The 21,917-nt window shown below is 33.1% G+C and overlaps 3 protein-coding genes across 8 annotated transcripts in view; 2 read left to right on the plus strand and 1 right to left on the minus strand.

Moving 5' to 3' along the window:
• The window catches only part of LOC132755247 (EF-hand calcium-binding domain-containing protein 5-like), a 34,248-nt gene extending 33,117 nt beyond the window's left edge, over window positions 1–1,131 (plus strand). For 4 of the 5 annotated variants that reach the window (XM_060746072.1, XM_060746071.1, XM_060746073.1 and 1 more), the window contains one exon: window positions 346–1,131. In XM_060746072.1, coding sequence (XP_060602055.1) covers window positions 346–639 — 294 coding nt within the window. In that variant the 3' untranslated portion in view covers window positions 640–1,131. The remainder of the gene's footprint in view (window positions 1–345) is intronic. The other variant, XM_060746074.1, reaches the window with a different exon arrangement.
• A 3,804-nt stretch (window positions 1,132–4,935) lies between these two features.
• Window positions 4,936–11,630, minus strand: LOC132755248 (BTB/POZ domain-containing protein 2-like). The gene is made up of 3 exons (XM_060746076.1): window positions 11,496–11,630; window positions 9,912–10,169; window positions 4,936–9,489 (listed from the first exon to the last, which is right to left on the minus strand). The coding sequence occupies exons 2-3, from the start codon at window positions 10,166–10,168 to the stop codon at window positions 8,343–8,345; spliced, it is 1,404 nt and encodes a 467-aa protein (XP_060602059.1). The 5' UTR covers window position 10,169; window positions 11,496–11,630; the 3' UTR covers window positions 4,936–8,342.
• Window positions 11,607–16,081, plus strand: LOC132755249 (BTB/POZ domain-containing protein 6-like). Of its 2 annotated transcripts, none has more exons than XM_060746077.1 (3): window positions 11,607–11,740; window positions 13,532–13,815; window positions 14,387–16,081. In XM_060746077.1, exons 2-3 carry the CDS (start codon window positions 13,547–13,549, stop codon window positions 15,444–15,446), a joined length of 1,329 nt encoding a protein of 442 aa, XP_060602060.1. In that variant the 5' UTR covers window positions 11,607–11,740; window positions 13,532–13,546; the 3' UTR covers window positions 15,447–16,081. The 2 variants fall into 2 exon arrangements, with proteins under 2 accessions (XP_060602060.1, XP_060602061.1); XM_060746078.1 differs by having other exon boundaries at window positions 11,615–11,740; window positions 13,537–13,815.
• Window positions 16,082–21,917: the final 5,836 nt, after the last annotated feature.

A 21,917-nucleotide genomic window follows, 5' to 3' on the forward strand; every position in this document is an offset into this window, starting at 1 on the left:
AAAAGTAGGGATTTTTGGAAGTTTTTTTTATCAGTTTCTGACACCATTCAAGTCAATACACGTGTCGCGGGCAACATTTAGGTTGTTTTTACACTTTGAACTTTGTCTGTGACATAACTCTGACACTACAAGAGGTATACCTTCCTGTGTCCAAAACCTATTCGGGGAGCATCACCCGGTTCAACCGGCTCTTGTTTTTATCAGTTTCTGACACCATTCGTCTTTAACTTTTTCTGACACCATTCAAGTCAATACAAACTGATATAGGTTTTTACTGCTGGCACAGAAGTGGTTTATGAATTTACTATATGTTAGAACTTATGTTTATTTATCATACTTTTTCAGCAAATCAACAATGAGCTTCTACAGAAACTTGCTACCTATGACCCGACGGCTGGTCAAGATCTTATTCAGCCTGAAAAAATTGAGAAATACCTCAAGGATGTCCCTCATGGGGAGGTAGCTAAACACAGCTCTGTACCAGCACAACACATGTACAATTGGGTGTTCGTCTGTCTGTCTCTTATAGAGCATACACTGAAAATGCGGGAAAATAATGCAGATATTCTTCCACCAGAGAGTGAGAAGGAAAATAGCGGGGAGAACCTTTTACAACAGGAAACTGAGGCGGAAAGTTAAAGGTCAAGGAGTGTTAAATGACTTGCATACAACACTTTCATTTCTAGGGGTATCATTCAATATGCATGACTATTTTCAAATTGTATATATCTAATTAAAGATAGATTATTTTCCAGTGTTTATATAAATGATCTAATAATTTTGTATTTCATTGACTGGACAGAAGCACTGATAGTATGTTCTTGAAATCTCTCTCCCTATAAGTTTGTGAAAAAATCTAGAATAGAAAAGAAAAAAAATTGTGCCAAGCAATTTGCCAAACTCTGCGGTTTATTATTGCCTGTGATATATCAATTACAATGTATATAATTGGTACAAGTAAAGAGTATTTCTTTTACCTGAGAGTTTTAACTCAACTTTGATATTAATCAAATATGATGAACCCTCCATAAGCATGTACTAGTATATTTTTGTTATGGTCTAATTGTGTCACAAGATGATGTTTGATTTTTACATAAGAATACATGTATATTCATTAATGAGCATTTTTTGTTTTATGATGTTTACAAGTTTACCATGAAAGTATAATAATATTTCTTATGCTTTATTATACTATATGATAATACTTTTCATTTTGTTTTATTTGCTACCTAATGGTCACATGATAACAATTTCTGACAATTTATTATATAACAGTACAACTTTTTTTTAATTACCATGGTTTAAAGTAAAAAAAGAGCTCTTATCATGGATGTGCCATTAATTAAGGCCAATTTATTTGAAATAACATTAAAGAATTATAATATCATAATAAAAATGAACAAGTGTTTGTTACATTCAAATTCTAGTGACTTTGTTACATTCAAATTCTAGTGACTTTGTTATATTCAAATTCTAGTGACTGTTACATAAATGTATATTCAAATTCTAGTGACACAGTTTTATATTTATCATCTGACATTTTTAGATGTTTTTTAAGATTGTATTGTTTTATTTATAGCTCACCTGAGCGTAATGTGCTCAAGATGAGCCTTTGTGATCGTCCTGTGTCTGTTGTCAACATTTTATTTCAAACATCTTCTAAATGCTTTGCCTATACAGGATGATGCCTGGATGGCACTCTACGAATTTGGTGGTTCTTTTACAAAAATTGCTAAAATTCTTCAAGTCTGCTTAAAAAATGACTGCCATAGCTTGAAATTGAAATAAGCTTTAAAACAATATCTACTTATTGATGAAAATCTAAACGAAACATAATCACTTGGTGGTCTTTCACAAAAAAAAAATTATTTAAATAATGTCATTATGGAGAACAAGAGGTATGACTGACATAAGCTTTAAATAATATTTCTGCCTCAAGAAATATCCATGGGTGATCCTTTACAAAAATTGTTAAAATCATAATAATCTACTGCACAATATGACTGAGTAGAAAAATGGACTTAAATGACAAATCTTTCTCAGCCATTTGACAGATTTTGATGAAGAGTAAGCTTATAATGAAATTCAGTATCCCCAGGAAAGCGATTAAGGGCCAATAAAGGCCCTCTTGTTATGAATGATAGTGGTATTTTACTGTTTTATGTTGACTGTTTACATGATGTACTCTGTGATAAATCCACATATCTAAATGTGATTGTTTTGTCTTTTTTATAATAATATATTGAATAAAATCTAAGAGCATTTATAAAGACATTTGTTATAAAATTTCAGTTAGTACAGTACACAGGAGATCACATAAATGTGATGGTACCTTCACTGTTGAAATGAAACAATTTGGTTAACTATGAGGTGTCCTAATTTTATCAGATATGAATTCTTCAACTGATGCTAGTTATTCATAGGTAACTTCTGTCTATAAGAAGGGAGTAAAAGGACTAATGATAGATAAAACTCTGAACGATTTGGTAAGAGGTAAACTGGTCAGAGCAATGTTTCCTGAAAGAACAAGAGCTGACCTGTCCTGTAAGATAATAATTATGAATATTTTAATAAACAGTTTATCCTTATTAAATGAAAATATAATCTCCATTTATCAGTCTAAAAGAGTTTGGAATTCATGTTTATTATTTTTCTTTGACCTGAGAAAGCCAAAATCACACTCTGCACATCATCTCGTCATGGTGAATTCCTGTTTGGTAAATTCAACTTCAAATTGTTGCATGCACATTGATGTGGCTGACAGACGGACAGTAGAAATACTATATGACTGAAGCTAAATAATGGCTTTGCATATATAATGTATTTCTAAGTTATATATAGGGCCAGAACTTTAAAGTCACACAAAATTAACATACTGCTATCAAACTGCTATGAAACTATAAAAAAGGCTTCAATACTAATCAAACTTGGCACAAATGTTAACTGGACCATAGCCTTTGTAACAGAATACTCAATCTTCCTGTTATGGAAACAATGGGACATTCTCAAAATTACCAAAAATTACTATTTTGCATTGATTTTTTCATTAAAACTGATTTTAATGTGCTGCAACTTAATAATGGATTGAGATAGAGTCAAAGACTTTTCAGCCTTGGTTACACTTTACCTTAAGGTCGACCTAAGGCCATTTTTAGCCTCACACAAGTCCAAAACGTTCTTGGAGAAACCCCCAAGCAGAAGGGGGCACATCCCCCCTCTGGCACCCCCTTGATGTATCTATTTGATAGGGGATGGCGCTGAAAAAGTGATCTCTTTTTTAACACCATTTCTCTTTATTAAACCTGTTAATTTGTTTGTATGGTTTACGGTATTTAAAACATGTTGATCAAATTTAAGATTATCTTGGAATGTGATGCCGAGATCTTTCTCGCTATCAACTTTAGGTCAAGAAATATTTTGACTGGTCGAGTCTTTCATTTTGTAGACATATGGAAGCTTGATGTTACCAATCTGCATTTATTTACATTTTGGAATAGAAAATTGAAGCAGCCAGTCAGCTGACCAGTCACATAAACGTAGTTGGTCTTGTTGAAGTAACAACTGATCATTTTGAGAATAAATCTTCCTGTATAATTTGCTATCATCAGAAAATAATTTACATGTAGATTGAATAACATCAGGGAAGTCATTTATCTAAATGATAAATAAAATCGAACCAAAGAATGAACCTTGGGGAACTCCTGATGTGATATTAGACCAAGTAGAAAAACTTCTTCAACACAAACCCTCTGTCTCTATTAGTGAGACAATTCTGTATGGGACTGTTCTTTAACTTCAAAAGTAAACAATTGAGAGGTATAGTATCAAAAGCTTTTTTTATAATGTCCAAATAAATTGAGTCTTAGCTTGACAACTTTCATCAAAAGCTTTAGTCCAATCTTATAAAACAGTCAGAAGTTGAAGAATACTGTTCCTTTTGTTTCTAAAGCCATACTGATCATCCGAGAAAAGGTTATTTATATTCTTATGTTGCATTAAGGTGTCGCAAACAGTTTTTTTCACATATTTTACAAGTTATTGAAGTAAGAGAGATGGGGCAATAATTTGAAGGGTCACATTTATCACCCTTGTTTTTATACAAAGCTTTAACATTAGCTTCTTTCCAAGCATCTGGTAGATCACCATTCTTAAAGGTTTTATTCATTATCTTACATAGAGGATCACATAAAACAGCTGCAGATTCTCGTAATAAATAAGTATGAAGACTGTCACTGCCCATGGATTTGGAAACATTAAGATAACGAAGTGTCTTTATCAACTACAAGTTCAGAAATAGGTCTACCTTGATATTTCAAGTCAAAATTTGGTAAGTTACCTCCTGGCTCAAAAGTTCAGCTTTACCTAGGTTATTTTTCACAATTTCATTATTTTCATCTTTCAAGTTCAATCTTACATTCAAGATCTCCTTTCCAATATTTCAATTTAGCAGATCAAATTAACAAAATACCTCAACTCATCACAATGTAACCAACCACATGATAAATGTGTAAAGTGGTCAGTGGATAAATAAGCATCTACTTTGCATTGTGCTAAAATGTTTCGTGAGAAAATTACAGTAAGACCTTCCTCCAATCATTACATCATCTACCCTGTTGTTTGAGCCAATGCAACAATGTCTACATTCCTTTTAGGAAAGATCCTTTTTTTAGTAGTAAAGGGCAATAACATAAAAACTCATGGTTGGGCTTTGATGGCACTCCCTAAGCCTGATTTCCATATACATGTACTAGTGTAAATATCTCCAGCCAAGTTCCAGAGAAATTGATCAAACTGATTCTTATTTGAGGACAGACAATGCAATTTCAATATCTTCTTTCCTTCTTTAGCAGCAGGGGATAAACAAAATGTATAAGAGGATAAAAATGTTGGCCTTTGAGTGCTCACATGAGCTAAAAATATTAACATACAATAAAATGGTTGAAAATGTTTTTAATGCACAATATATTTTTATATACATGTATATAATTATAATGGCAATGAAAAATGATAAGTTTTAAAACACAACTGACCCACACAAGGTTTTTTAGAACATAAAAACTTTTCTAATCTTTAACACTGAAATGTATAATATAGGAATATATTTGGACAATAAACTGCTGGGAAACTTTATTCGGAAGACATTTTTACAAAACATCTTACAATTTATCTTCAGTTATTGACTTACGATAATTAAGTCAAATCTTAAATCATTTTCACATAGCTACTAGAAAGTTAAAATTTCATCTTAAAACATTCATTTATGATAAATCTTAAGATAAGAAACATCTGTTAGCTTTTGAACTTTTTACATATATATTTATGTTTCCTTTCTTTGTTTAAATAAATCATAATTATTCTGTTCATTTTGTAAATATTTTTACATCCATACAAAATCTTAAGCTATTTATCTATTTTTTCATCAACTAATGCCATCTTGTTTTCTTGGACTTTGCTCAAGTGTAACAGAGTGGAACCCACCAGTCATCATTTTTACACCATCTCATGTACCAAAAACATTTCTATGCTTGTCAAATTTATGAAATTTGAAAGAGTAAAATTGAAGAAAAATTGTTAAAAACAAAATTTTATTCTCTAATATTGACATAATGTGCAGGTATAAAAGTATTATTTGAAAGGACGTAAATTTTTGAGTGATACTAAATTTTAAGTGTGCTGCAGTTATTGTTACACTAAATCATTTTAATCTGTTGTGTTAGTTTTATAGTCAAACAGATCATTTTAAAGTGATATTTTCCTTTTTCCTTGATATCTCATGTTCAGGTATGTTGAAATAAGAAAAAGAAAAAAATGTTATACATTTTGATTACAATAGAGATATCTGGCTATGTTTTGTTTTCCTATGGTGAAAAACTTTTTAATTATTTAAAGCACTGTTCACTTAAGATTTCATGGAAATATCTTTTACATTCAATACTTGACTATAGATAAACATAATATTATCATATTCAAACGATATTTCATCGGTTACATTTCCCCTGAATCCCTGTTAATAGCAACCCTTTGACCAAAGAACTGAACTTTGCGTATACTCAAAACAAGCCAAGGTATTTATAGCACTCTCAATGATGACGACATCAAAACATGACGTCACAATATTTATGTTGAAAATAATTCTAATTAAATTTGTGATATTTTCAACATAATGTTTGCATATATATTTGTCCTCCCAGTTTTTGCACTTCAGATTTTCTTAAGATATTTTGTAACAAGAGCACCGCTAGGCGGAGCATTATATGCCTGAAAGTGTTTTTTTTTTAGTAAAGATAAAGCATTTGTAAGACATGGGAATTAAATAAAGTATTACCTCCTTCACAAAACAATCCTCCTTTGAAGTTTCAATATTGTGGTCCAAATGGAACTTAAGTTATGCCCCGGAAACTGTTTTCAGTTCTAAGGTAATAGTGACCTTGACCTTTGACCTTGTGACCCCAAAATCAATAGGGGTCTTCTACCCAATATGGACAATCATACTATGAAGTTTAAACACAGTGGGCCAAATGAAACTTAAGTCATGTTCCGACAACTGTTTTCAGTTTTAAGGTCATAGTGACCTTGACCTTTGACCTTGTGACCCCAAAATCAATAGGAGTCTTCTACCTAATATGGACAATCATCCTATGAAGTTTGAATATTGTGGGCCAAATTGAACTTAAGTTATGCTAAAGAAACTGTTTTCAATTTCTAAGTAATAGTGACCTTGACCTTTGACCTTGTGACCCCAAAATCAATAGGGGTCTTCTACCCGATATGGACAATCATCCTATGAAGTTTGAATACTGTGGGCCAAATGGAACTTAAGTTATGCTCCGGAAACCAAATTGCTAACGGACGGACAGACAGACGGACGGACGGACAGACTCCAGGGGGTATAACATAATATGCCCGAAATTATTTCGGGCATTTTGTAAAAAGGAAATTTAACATACTAAGATTTCTCCTAAAATCGAAATTTGTGGTAAGATTTATTGTGATAAGGGCTGCAGCACTTTCTAGCTGCCAATTAATGTTACACGATCAAACACTGTGAGGGTTTGAAATTATGACAGGTAAAAGTGCTGAAATTTTGATAAGCAGGTATTTATCAATCATCTAGTTTAATGTAAATACTGTAGAACCATAAATATGTTTATAGGATATTTAGTGAAGAACATGAGCACTAATAGAATGAGACTTTGTACCCTCCTTTTTTCAGTGAACAGAAGAATATCAACTAGAAATTAAACCAGGTATAATACATGTATGTATACCCCCGAGTCATTAGTATTTATCCGCATAAATTAGTGAAATTCAGACAGGTTAATGCTGATAAATGAACATTATATACACATTTGCATAGAATAATTAGCATTGTTTTCAATACAGTTAATACCTGTAAAAACTAACAATAATCTTAAATAAATAATTTCAAATCAAAACAAATGAATAAATATGTATGAACATTTTCTTAGAATAATTTAAAGCTCTAACAGAACAACAGAACCTTATTAGACATGGAAATTTTCATTTATCAAAACTTATATCTACTTAAAAACACTTGACATGAAAATTTTGACAGAAGATCCATGCAGACATGTGTGTAACATCTTAAATCTGTCAGTTAGAAAAGAATACCCATTATGTGCTTCTTTTCAGAAACAAGTTTCTTGCAAGAAAAAGATTTGCACTTACTTTTGGATGCAGATTTATCTTAAAGAAATTAAATGCAATTATATTATTACATGTATTAGCGATATGCCCTTATTTTCCATTATGCGTCTATTTTTGAGGTACTATGATACATACACGAGACTGTGGTGTAATTTATTCTTTTGATGACACTTTCAGATGCATTCAAATCACCATGTGTGGGAAAGTTGCTTAAACCTAATGGTAAAGTTCATCAGACTATGAATTGTGCAGTGTCTCTTCCAGACTTTCTTTTTTCTTACCTCCAGTAAAACGAGGCATTCCAAATCCAAGATGCTTGTTTTCTCTTCTGTTATGAAATAATGATTAACCTTCATCTTGCACGTAAGTCAAGCTTAATCATTTAATTCTATTGTATCAGTCTATACTGTTTCTTGTCATATAAAATAAGTTCATCACCATAATATTCTATCAAAATCTTTTACAGCCTAACTTTCTGAATACATCATACACATCAATGCCAGCAGTATAAAGCCAGACCAGCCTATACATAAGTGTAGTCTAATCTGAGTCTATACTGTTAGCTACAAAGTTCTGACAACTTCAAAACAAGACAAATATCTTCTATCATTACAACAGAATAAAATCATGGGCCATGGGTTATGTCCCTATTAAAGCAGCATATGAAATAATGTTCAACAGACTGCAAATTTAAACCCGGCTAATTGACCAATAGAAACACTTGTGTTATTTGAAGAAAATCTACTAGTTTTAAACTCGAAATCAACCCCTTCTGCAGAACATTTAGATTTACCACCTTTTCCATAATAACCATTATCTGCCTTTATAGTGAAAACTAAATGATATTCAACATTAGCATTTAACTTCACACCATAAGAACCATTTTCATTCTCGACTCCCAGTTCATATGTTTGTTTAGTAGTTGTACAAGCAATCTTTGCCTCTGTGGAGGATATAGTAAAGTCTTTGTCATCCACAATTTCAAGCAAAACATCCATATTGCCATCTTGTTTACAGTTACCATAAATGTAGACAAAGTCTAATTGAATATCTTTGCTTGGTACAAGTATTATAGCATCTTTCTTGCCACCACGGTAACCCCATCCAAGCCCGAAATCAGTAAAACGTTCGACATATCCCAGCTTGGCGGAGGTCAGTGGATGTACTATAGGCATATCTGGATCCAGTAAACCGGAAACGTCCATAGGTGTTTCAGTGGTTGGTGAATACTTAAAGGGACTACTTGGAGCTTCACGTGGCGTTGTTTTAAAGGTAATACCAACAGCTTTCTTTGGATTGAGAAAAAATTTCAAAATATGAACCTCTTCTGTATCTGTTAGCAATCCAGTCTCGGATATATTTTCAGTGAAATAATCTTGACTGAGTAGAGGAAACCTTATATCGAACATGGCATTACCGAGAATTGCTCTCTGGTTTTGTCCATTAACATCCAATCTTTTCATCTCACACTCCTTTGAAGCCCACTTTAGTACAGCTGTACAGATAGTTTCCTCATTCAATACAAGCCTTTCATGAGCTAAAAGTTCTTCGAGGAATGTGAAGGGCAATGTCTGAAATGTAGCACTCTGAAAAACTGCTTCAGCATTCTTAAATGCATATTCCAGGCATTTAAATTTAATCAAATTTGTCATATGTTTCTCATTCTGTCTAACAAAAGGACAAAAAGCATCCACAGTCATGTCGTCTAGCTGAATGGCTACCAATGATTTTATCAATTCCTGTACTTTGTATTTCTCTGCCAGGGCAAGTATCTGCATATTACTTACCCCCGTCACCTTAAGTTCACCGGTATATAAATACCTGAAACAAAAAACAACATACTATTTATTACCAAATAATGACATAAAAAGAGGCTATCTATATTTTCTGAAGTTACTAAATAAAAATATGACACATAAATTAAACTAGAACAAGTTCTTTTATTCTCTCCTACATAATATGATTGCTGTTACATTCAGATACATATTAAACTATTAAATGAAGTATACATATACATTTTTATTCACTCAACCAAAGTATTTTAGAAGGATGTTGGTATAATGCCTGAAAAAGAGATATATTTTTTCTAGAGCTCCTGCAAAACAAACATAGCCCTCACCTTTATTTTATTTCAGCAAGTACATGTATCTGTACTTGTAAAATTCTGTACCATCTCACCTTAAACATACATAGTAAAATTGTAGACATGTTTCAAGACAAACTATAAAATTGCTCAAACTTACTCCAAGAAACATGAAAATTCCTCAGGCTGAAATTCAGGCAACTGGATTTCTTTGTCTGGTACCCCAGCTGCAAATTCTCCAAAGAATACAGAGCTTCTACCCATGAGTACAGTTGAATGAGCTCCAGTCCTCTCCAAGTCTGGTCCAACCTCAAACACAACATCACAGCCTATCTGATTCTGGCACAGGAACCAGATGCTCTTTGGGTATGGCATCCTTGATTGCCAATCATTAAATAATGAAGGCATTGAACTCATCCTACAAGATGAAAATTTGAAATAAATACTGCTTACATGTATATAAATAACAAGAGCTGCCAATAAGACGTACAGCACGCTCAACCATTAATTCTCACTCTCAGTGCTTATAGTAAAACAATTGCCTGGATATTGTACAAATTAACAGTGGTAGATTTTATTTGAAATACACAACCACGGATTTATATTTATGTAATATAAATCCGTGACACAACATAGTTCTGAGTCATGGATATTGACCGAGATATTTTGTAAGTTCAAAACTCTGACACTATTAAAATTACATATATTTTGCAATAATTTAATTACCTTTTTGTATATATATCTTAAAATATTAACCGGTTAAACCCACTAGCCTAATTAATTTGGCGTGAAATATTTGACCCATTCTACTGACTTTCTTTTTCTTACTGTCAAAAACTGTTGGAAAAAGACAGTGCCTGTTCAAAATCATCTCTAGCTCTTTGACAAGTCTAATTAGTTGGACTAGTAACCCACCTAAACAAATTTAGGTTCAAAGACTTTACGTAAGACTACAAGACTTACCTATGGAAATAGAATTTGGTACTTCTTCAAAGTCCATTCTGAGGTATCTAAAACATATGGTCTTATACTCTTTCCCCCCCCCCCCCCCCCCCAACAGTAGGTATAGTCAACACTTCACTTAAATTTTTATGTGAAAAAAACAAAACATTTGACAAACAGACAGCAGGAAAATCAGCAGCAATCATTTATTTTTACATTTTATATGCTTGATCCATCTTTTGTTAATGTTTAAGTGGTATCTGGTGTAGACAATTCTAACTTATGGTAGTTTAGTAAAAAGGACGTTTTGGGCCCCAAAGTTGGGCAGTTTTTGTAACAAGAATATTATTTGTCACACATTAAAAAGTTTACAAAAGTGTACCAAATTCAAAAATATCATCACATTCTGTCTTGCTCCTATATTTCTAGCATTAAAATATTGACATTTCATGACAAACTACTAATAATCATACAGTGCACTCTCCCATTGATATACATGTATATTAAATTGTTAATTAAATTGAAATGTAGGAAGATAATTATACTAGAATCCCAGCTCCAAAAGAAAATCTTATACTTTATACATAAAACTTTAATTTACAAGTTACAGTGTAGTAAGGGATCAAACCTTTAATGGAAATATGGCCTTACAAAAATAAATATAGATCTAAAATAGATCTGGTACGAATTGATATCGGTGCGATTGGAACTACTACAACATTTCTTCCCTTAATCTTTACCGTATGCTATTCGAAATCAAGAAAATAGACACAATGGATATAAGTGTAAAATCTTATATTACCTGCAGCATTCAAAGTTCACTTTGTACACGTCGTAGATTAATTAATATTAAGGAAATTGTTTCAACTTTTCATTTCGATCACACGGATCTATTTTTAGAATATTTAGGGATACTTTATTGCTGTAGCCATTTTTAGTAACAGTTGGGGTTTTCCTACACTAAATTTAGACCACAATATATATAAGAATGTAAACACATGGTATTATAATCTTCCTTAGTACAGGACTATAATAGCTGACTAAAAGGTAAATTGACATGAATTTATATTAATTAAGACCGAGTGTTCTAAAAGTATATGATTGCTAATTTATTTTTCACATCTTATCTATTTTTATGTTTTAAGCTGTTACGTACTACAGTACAGTAGTCAGTTTACATACATGTACAGTACAGTAGATGATTGATCTACACAATGTCACGTAAAACATTAAAATGAAGTCTTATCAATATCATTATATTTTTATTACAATCGGAGAGTACTACAGCATTAAGAAAATTGTTGTTGTTGTTTTTTGTTCCAGGCCTTGAATTATTTTTTTATGTTATTGCATGAAATTGTCTCTTTTTTTTTTTTTTAATTTTTTTGTACATTCAATAATTGTCTCTTTAATTTCCCATAATGAAATGAATAATATATAATATCATTTTTTTGACAATAAGTTAATCATTCAACAGTTGGCATTTCACATAATTTCAAAATTTGCCATTGAAATAATGTAGTAAGTCATAAATCTGCTTTCCCTCCCCTATTTATATTGGGTTTCAGCCACTGTCTACTCAATTACTTCTCCCTTGGTTTTTTCAGACATTTCAAGATTAATGAACTTCACCAATAGGAAATCATTTTAAAGAATTTTCATAAGTAACACATCACTGATTTCTACTTTATTGAAGTTTGTTGTTGGAAAAATTATTGCTAAAATTGCTGAATGGAAGTAAAAAGTGTAAGTTAATTTTTATTCATGTTTTAAGAAATTTCAATTGAAGGGCCTTTTTATCAGTAGGAAAATTCACTGACAGTTTGCATAGATGCTGATTGTTAAATGCCTTAAATGACTAAAAAGCATGATAATGCTTTAAATTATTTCAGCATGTTTTGTTAAACTATAGATTCATGCTATGTAATTTTTACTGAAGATTGTTTATTTTGAATTTTATAGACAATTCAAATTTAAAGAAGAAGACTTTCTAGAAAAAAAATGGATGAGGGGTGAAGTGTCTTACTGATTTTGAGGGGTGAAGTGTCTTGAGGGGTGAAGTGTCTTCAAAATTTGAGGGGTGAAGTGTCAGTGGGGTGAAGTGTCTTGCTACCATTTAATTCATCAGATAGTCAATTACTCTCCCTTGTTATTTACAAAGTCATTTGCCAAGGTATTAAATGAACTTCACCAATAAATGGAAATTAATTTAAGAATTTCAGTAAATTACAGTCAGTGAATTTTCTTACTTTATTGGAAGAGGCCTTAGCCTCTTGATTTTTGAGAAAAATTATTGCTAAAATTGCTGATTTGGGAAGTAAAAAAGCTGGTTTAAGTTAAGATTTTTGGGAAAACTTCATGATTTTAATAATAAGATTTTTATAAGTAGGAAAATCACTGACAGTTTGCATATGCTGATTGTTAAAAGGCCTTAAAGTGACTAAAACAGCCATCTGATAATTGGCTGTGTTAACATTTCACATGTTTTGTTGATACACACTTATTAGATTGCATGCTATGTAACATTTACTGAGGATTGTTTATTTGAATTTAATCATAAGACAATTAACAAAATTTAAAGAAGAGAGTTGAAAGTTTTTTCTGGTATAATATTTGCTGGTCTTGCTCACAGGTGCTTGAAACAAACTTTTTAAAGTTTTATATGGGCTATATAATAATACTATAATAAGATGTTTAAATATACATATATATGCCGATTATGTTAAATATTTGATTATGTGACTAGCGCCTGTGGTCTTGCAGGTTCCATTTTCAGCTACATTGTGTCACAGCATATTATAAAGAATATTTTAACAGTTTTTTTTTTGTTTTATAAAGTCCAGGTTCTCAAATATGGCAAATGTTTTGCATCCTGATGAAGACTGGCAATCAAGAAGATCTGTCATAGAGTGTAACAAACATATGCTGGCCCAACAGCTTGGATGTGATGTAACATTCAATATTGTCCGAGGAGAGACAGTACAGATACGTGCTCACAAATATGTTCTTGGCAGTAGGAGTTGCGTATTCTATGCCATGTTTTATGGTCCATTGAGCGAGAACACAGGGACAGAAATTGATATCCCAGATATGACACCAGAACAGTTCAATGATCTCTTGCAGTATGTATTTTTATGCCCCCCCCCCCACCCTCCATTAGTTTTTGAATTGTCCATCCATCCGTCTGTCTCTGCTTTTTGACAAGATCATAACTTAGTAATTTGTGCCAAGTCAATTTTCTTCAACACCTTATGATTAAAAACAGTCCAAACTTTAAGCACAGTTTTTACATGCAACTTATTTTCAAAACAATATCGTTATTACTATAATAATAGTTTTATTATTTATATATTCAGTTCTCTGTCTCATAATATTTGGTCCATAGTGAATACAAACATGTACCTTATTTAACAAAAAAAATTGAACTGGGGCATCCATGTTCTATGGATTCATGTCTAGTTTATATACAGTTATAAACTTTGATTCTTGGAAGTCACAATGATAATTATGTGATTTAATTTAAAGAAGAACTTTTTAAAGATGATGAACTTGCCCAATTTTTAAACCAGGACACTTAATTTTGACCTAATTTATAATTCTGTGTGAGTTACGATGACAAAAAATTTGTGTTAGACATCAAAAAAAGTCTTTATTAATAGAGTAATCAATGGTGAATTTTCTTTTCTTTTTCAGGTTTTTGTATACAGATGACATTAAAGTTACTCTTGACAATGTTCTTTCCATGCTATATGCGGCTAAAAAATACTGTGTGCAGAGTTTGATAGACAAATGCCTGAACACGTTGAAGAGGCACATGGTACCAGAGAATGTTTGTACTGTCATGGAAAATGCCCATTGTTATGGTAACAATGATTTGAAGACTCGATGCCATAATTTGATTGTTCAAGAACCAGAGAGGGTTTTCCAAGCTGACGATCTGGCAGAATTGTGCAATGAGTGTTTTATCAGTATAATCAAAGATGACAGTATCCCTGTACATGAAGAGATCATTTTTGATGCCGTTATAAAATTTGGACAAGGTAAATGTGTGAGAAATGATCAAGGTATCACACCAGAAAATATGAAAAGATTATTAGCAGATGTCATACCACACGTAAGGTTTCCCCTTATGTCTCAAGAGTATTTTTTAAGCAAAGTCACTCCTCATGGACTTTTGACAGAACAAGAAGAATTGAAACTTTGTAAATATTTCTTAAAGAAAGTTGATTACAATGGAGATTTCAATGCAAATAAGCGAAAATTTATATATACTGTACAGAGATTTACTGACCTAGGGTCAGGGTGGGGGTATAAGAGAGATAAATGTGATGCTATTACATTCTCTTGTTCTCATGATATAAAGTTACGAGCGTTTCTGATTTATGGGTCAAACCAGGGGCCAGGCAACTTGGAAATTAGAATGCACTTGAAACAAGAACCATACAGGGCTAACGTTACTGTCAAAGGAGCCATTGTAGAAACTGATGGCAAACAAAAAATCTACAAAGTGTTTTTTGATGATGAAGTAATACTGAAAAAAGACAAGAAATATATAATGTCACTAGTTGTAAAAGGACCAACAACCTATTACGGAACAGCTGGACAAGGAGAATGTGTAATTGACAATGTAAAATTTACTTTTGAAAAATCTGATTTAAGCACAAACAACACTACTACAGAACGTGGTCAACTTCCTGGTCTTGCATTTGAACTGATGCCCAATCCTGTAGGTGTCCAACCCATGGAATTATAATCACTTGTACAAACAGCTTTTTTTAGGACAATGTTTTGAGAGAGTTATGAAAACACAACAGTTTCTAGAGAGTGTATTGCAATGTGTACAGGTTGACTGTATTGTTATAAATCACATGACTGTATTGTTACACCACTATCTAGATGTAAAAGTTTTAAGATTGTTAATGAAACACATACCGTAAGCATTACTAAAACAAATATGTTTACATGAATACATTGCAACCCTGTTAAAGCTCTAATGCTCAGTATAACACTCATGGCCTTGGTTAAAAAAAAATTCATGTATATTGATAAGTACATTAAATTCGCTGTAACACTTGTTCCATGTGACTGTCAAGTACTCTAAACAATTGTGATTAGGATACTCTTGAGACTTTGAACCCCAACATTAGCATTAAAGCAGGGTTGTACTGTACAGTAATTAACTCATTTTGTGGGAGTTCCTAGCTAGAAACAAAAACTGTGTATGAAACATTTAGAAGAAAAACCATACTGTATAATATCTTACATTTATGTTGAAATTGTTATGTGTTTGTATTGTCAATGAATGTGAATTGTTCTGTTGACCAGATATTATTGTAAATAAGCAGATATGTATACACAAATCAATAAAGACAAAGCCTTGATATTAAATTCCTGTTTTGTTTTTATAGTAGAAAATACTGTTTTAAAATTAAATAATAAAAGTTATTGCCAACTTACTTTTAGTTTGTTCAGGCAAAAGGTTTCATAATTTGTTTTATTTTAGTCAAGAAGTGATAAAACATGAAGTATTTTTATGTCTGAAATGTCAAATGGACCCTAAATAAGCATAAATTGCATACATAGATACATACAGATGACAGACAAATTTAATGTGTATAATATCATAATAATCACTTGGTTGAATTTTATTTATAAATCATTTTTGTAAATTAGTTTCTGGAACTTTACTAATTCTGAATTTCCTTCTTGTTCTCAGTGAAAATTTTAGGGATTAGGGAATAGTTAGTAAAGTGGACAATATGTCACTTAAATATATATCAATTTAAACTGTGATAGATATCTAAAATGATTAGTGAGACTTACAGATTACTCATGGAGGTGGAAAACATTTAAGAAGATTAACTTGATTTTTTATGGTTTCAACTTTATTTGCAAAATATGACATCTTTAGTCATTTACAAAATATCCATGTGAAGTATGGCCAAGACAAACATTATCAAATTGACAGTAAAATAACAAGAGATGTTTGTTAAATATGCATGCCCCCTAGTCAGCATGTTGGAAGTTGCATGCGATGTTGCTTGGAAACCATTTTGGCATAGAAGGTCAGATATATCTTGACCTTTTGACAACAAAATCAATAGGGGTCATCTACATGCAAAGACCAATGGGCCATAATTCAAGTCAGTTTTGTAAAGGTCAATAAGGCAATGCTGCATGCTTAATATCTACATGTATAAGCTTTAGAAAGTGTAGTTTGACACAATTACGACAATGAAACTTAAATGTGTTTTCCTCTATAAATCTATATAAATCAAATGATCCCGGGGCTGGGCCAATTTTGATCTCAGAAACCCATGTTCTGCACATGATATCATTATAAGTAATATTTCTGCCAAAAAGTTTCTATTGGTTCAAAAACAAAATTTTGAAATTGATACAAAATGATGTGCAACATTAACCTGAGAAAGGTCAAACCAGCTCTGCACATTGATTCATTCTGGTAAACATGTCTGCCAAGTAGATTCAGTTTCCTTCCACCAGTCCAAAAGATACCCTCTGCCAAAAAATATTTTGATTGTCCTCTCTTTTTTAGCTTCATTTGTCAGTCATAATGAATAACAAATATTAAATTATTGCAAGAAGTGTGAAAAATTTAAATAAATAAATTTTATGGCGATAGGATTTCCTAGATTGAATAAGTTAAGAACAAAGTTTTTAAAAAGGGTTGCATGTATCTGTAATATACCAGGATGAAAAATTCTGTTGACAAGAAAAATAAAGAAGATATGTTTGTAAAACATATATGCCCCCTATCGGCAGCCAATTAGTCCTGTGATCAGGTAATTATGACTGACTTTTGACCTAGTGAACAAAAAATCAATAAGGGTTATCTACTGGTCATGACTAGTCCCTAGGTAATAATTATTGTGAATGTATAGGTTCTGTGCAGCAATTTTATGACAAAGTTATTATAAATCTTACAAAATAATATATGCATAATTTCATGTAGGTTCTACATAAGACCTTTGAAACGTGTATACGAAAAGCATTTTTAGTTTAATATAAAAATATCAACAAAGGCAACTTGAGTTGTTGAGTTATTGGTCAAAAACCGTCTTTAAGTACAATGTCAATATGACACTGACCCCCTGACCCAAAAATCAATAGGGGTCATCTACTGGCCAAGACCAATGCACCTACAAAGTTTGAGGGCCAGCAGCTATGTGCTTGTCAAGTTATTGATCAGAAACCGTTTTCACCTACAAGGTGACATTGACCTTTGACTCCTTGACCCCAAAATCAATAGGGGTCATCTAATTGTCAAATCAAATGCACCTACGAAGTTTGAGGGCCAATAGCTCATAGGTTGTCTGGTTATTGATCGTCAACTGTTTTTACCAACAAGATAAATATGACCTTGACCTTTGACCCCAAGATTAATAGGGGTCATTTACTGGTCATGAACAATCATCATTCCAAGTTTGAAGTTCCTAGGCCTAAACGTTGTTTAGTTATTGATTGGAAACTGTTTTAACCTACAATGTCAATATGACCTTGACCTTTGACCCCAAAATCAATAGGGGTCATCTGCTGGTCATGAACAATCACCATACCATGATTGAAGTTCTTGGCCTAAAAGTTCTTTAGTTATTGATCAGTAACCGTTTTTACATACAAGATCAATGTGACTTTGACCCCTTGACCCAAAATCAATAAGGTTCATCTGCTGGTCATGAACAATCATCATACCAAGTTTGCCTATGTGTCCTTTAGGTATTGAGCGGAAACTGTTTTTACCTACAAGGTCAATGTCACCTTGACCTTTGACCCCAAAATCAATAAGGTTTATCTGCTGGTCATGAACAATAATCATTCCAAGATTGAAGTTCCTAGGCCTAAGCGTCCTTTAGGTATTGATGGGAAACCGTTTTTACCGACAAGGTCAATGTGACCTTGACCTTAGACCCCAAAATCAATAGGGGTCATCTGCTGGTCATTTCCAATCATCATACCAAGTTTGAAGTTCCTAGGCCTAGGCATTATTTAGTTATTAATCATAAACCGTTTTTACCTACAAGGTCAATGTGACCTTGACCTTTGACCCCTTGACCCCAAAATCAATAGGGTTCATCTGCTGGTTATGACCAATCATCATACCAAGTTTGAAGTTCCTAGGCCTAAGGGTCCTTTAGGTATTGATGGGAAACCTTTTTTACCTACAAGGTCAATGTGACTTTGACCCCTTGACCCAAAATCAATAGGGTTCATCTGCTGGTCATGACCAATCATCACACCAAGTTTGAAGTTCCTAGACCTAAGGGTCCTTTAGGTATTGAGGGGAAACCGTTTTTACCTACAAGGTCAATGTGACCTTGACCTTTGACCCCAAAATCAATAGGGGTCATCTGCTGGTCATGACCAATCATCATACCAAGTTTGAAATTCCTAGGCCTAAGCATTCTTTAGTTATTGACCGGAAACCGTTTTTACCTACAAGGTCAATGTGACCTTGACCTTTGACCCAAAAATCAATAGGGGTCATCTGCTGGTCATGACCAATCATCATACCAAGTTTGAAATTCCTAGGCCTAAGCATTCTTTAGTTATTGACCGGAAACCGTTTATACCTACAAGGTCAATGTGACCTTGACCCATTGACCCCAAAAAATCAATAGGGGCCATCTTCTGGTCATGACCAATCACCATACCAAGTTTGAAGTTCCTAGGCCTAAGCGTTCTTTAGTTATCACTCGGAAACCATTTGGTCTACGGACAGACAGACAAATGCAAAGCAATATACCCCCCCTCTTCTTTGAAGTGGGTCATAATTTCTTGTTCCGTTCTGTGGAATATCATTATCCTATGAGATGCGGAATGAAACAGATCAGTTGTTTGCAGCCTCGAAGATTTTATCAAAATAATGTCCATTTAGAAGTGGGTATTCAGACGGTGCAGTTCGAAAAAGCCCTAGATCAACTGTTCGCTTGGCAGTTTGAATTTTTCACTAAGGTAACATATCAGTAAAAATTCTGTTAAGTATAAATAGCCACATAACTTATTTGTTGCAGCTATTTGCTTTGCTCAATTTAAAGAAATCAAAGCATCACTACAGTAAAGTGTCTTTATTATCATAATAACATGTTATTTACAGTTTTGATGATGATGATGATGACCATAATATCATTTAGTTCCATAAACAAGAAAAAACTATGTAAAATTGCTGTAAAAAGATGTTACACTTATGTTTAAAGTACTACACAGAAATGCTTCATTAAATTCTCAAATATTTGCCATACAATTTTGCTGCTGGTATCATGAACCTTACTTTAACCCTTTCCCCCATGAGCATTTTGTGAAAAATGGCCATTTTCACTGAAAAGCCTCCTCTTACAAGTTCAAACTGCTATGAAACTATGAAAAATGCTTCAATACTAATCAAACTTGGCACAAATGTTGACTGGACCATTGCCTTTGTAACGACATGCTCAGTCTTAAATTTCCTGTTACCATGGCAACGAGGGGACATCTCAAAATTGCCAAAAATCACTTTTTTGCCTCGATTTTTTCCATCAAAATTTATTTCAAAGTGCTGCAACCTCTCAAGGGATTGAGATAGAGTCAAAGGCTTTTCAGCGTCGGTAACATGTCACCTTAAGATCGCCCTGAGGTCATTTTTAGCCTGTCACATGTCCAAAATTTTCTTGGCGATGAAGGGGACTACCGCCCCTCTTCAAACCCCCCAAACAGAAGGGGGCATATCCCCCTTCTGGCAACCCCCTGATGTATTATTTTAACGGGAGGCCGCGCCGAAAAATTGGAACATCTCTGAAACGAAAAACCGTGTTGGGGGGTCTAAAAATGGCATTTTTTCACTATTTGAGGCCTCAAAAAGGGAGGGGGGACAAAAAGTATTCAAAACACGCTTATATGAGGGAAAAGGTTAACAAAAAATGATGAAAACCCTTGGAAGTACCCAAAATCTAGTTTTTCCATGTTAACATGTGGCCTTTTCACATAATTTTGTTGAAAAATTGTTGTTTTGTGATATTTTTAATTTTTTTAGTTAACTAAAAATGATGAAAACCCTTGGAAGTACCCAAAATCTAGTTTTTTCCATGTTAACATGTGGCCTTTCACATAATTTTGGTGAAAAATTGTTGTTTTGTGACATTTTTAATTTTTTTAGTTAACCCTTTCCCCCAGGAGCATTTTGTGAAAAATGGCCATTTTCACTGAAAAGCCTCCTCTTACAAGTTCAAACTGCTATGAAACTATGAAAAATGCTTCAATACTAATCAAACTTGGCACAAATGTTGACTGGACCATTGCCTTTGTAACGACATGCTCAGTCTTAAATTTCCTGTTACCATGGCAACGAGGGGACATCTCAAAATTGCCAAAAATCACTTTTTTGCCTCGATTTTTTCCATCAAAATTTATTTCAAAGTGCTGCAACTTCTCAAGGGATTGAGATAGAGTCAAAGGCTTTTCAGCGTTGGTTACACGTTACCTTATGATCAACCTGGGGTCATTTTAAGCCTCTCACAAGTCCAAAAGTTTCTTGGCGAAGAGGGGGACTCCGCCCCCCTTCAAACCCCCCAAACAGAAGGGGGCACATCCCCCTTCTGGCAACCCCCTGATGTATTATTTGGATGGGGGACGGCGCCGAAAAAATGGTCACTTTTTTTAACAACATTTCTCAAACGAAAAACAGTGTTTGGGGTCTAAATAGGACATTTTTTCACTGTTTGAGGCCTCAAAAGGGGGGGGGGGCAAAAAGCCGTCGAAACACGCTTATATAAGGGAAAAGGTTAACAAAAAATGATGAAAAACCTTGGAATCACCCAAAATCTAGTTTTTCCATGTTAACATGTGGTCTTTTACCTAATTTTGGTGAAAAATTGTTGTTTTGTAACATTTATATTTTTTTTAGTTAACAAAAAATGATGAAAAACCTTGGAATCACCCAAAATCTAGTTTTTCCATGTTAACATGTGGTCTTTTACCTAATTTTGGTGAAAAATTGTTGTTTTGTAACATTTATAATTTTTTTAGTTAACCCTTTCCCCCAGGAGCATTTTGTGAAAAATGGCCATTTTCACTGAAAAGCCTCCTCTTACAAGTTCAAACTGCTATGAAACTATGAAAAATGCTTCAATACTAATCAAACTTGGCACAAATGTTGACTGGACCATTGCCTTTGTAACGACATGCTCAGTCTTAAATTTCCTGTTACCATGGCAACGAGGGGACATCTCAA

Source organism: Ruditapes philippinarum, unplaced genomic scaffold (genome assembly GCF_026571515.1).
Source record: "Ruditapes philippinarum isolate M1 unplaced genomic scaffold, ASM2657151v2 ctg1488_1_1_1_1, whole genome shotgun sequence".
NCBI lineage: Eukaryota > Metazoa > Mollusca > Bivalvia > Venerida > Veneridae > Ruditapes > Ruditapes philippinarum.

What these genes read in the sequence shown, in the direction of transcription:
- LOC132755248 (XM_060746076.1), bottom strand. Translation starts at nt 10,168, where the DNA reads ATGAGTTCAATGCCTTCATTATTTAATGATTGGCAATCAAGGATGCCA. An exon ending in GAATTTTCATGTTTCTTGGA is followed by an intron (nt 9,490 to 9,911) that starts GTAAGTTTGAGC and finishes TTTTTGTTTCAG; the next exon opens with GTATTTATATACCGGTGAAC.
- LOC132755249 (XM_060746077.1), top strand. Translation starts at nt 13,547, where the DNA reads ATGGCAAATGTTTTGCATCCTGATGAAGACTGGCAATCAAGAAGATCT. An exon ending in CAGTTCAATGATCTCTTGCA is followed by an intron (nt 13,816 to 14,386) that starts GTATGTATTTTT and finishes TTTCTTTTTCAG; the next exon opens with GTTTTTGTATACAGATGACA.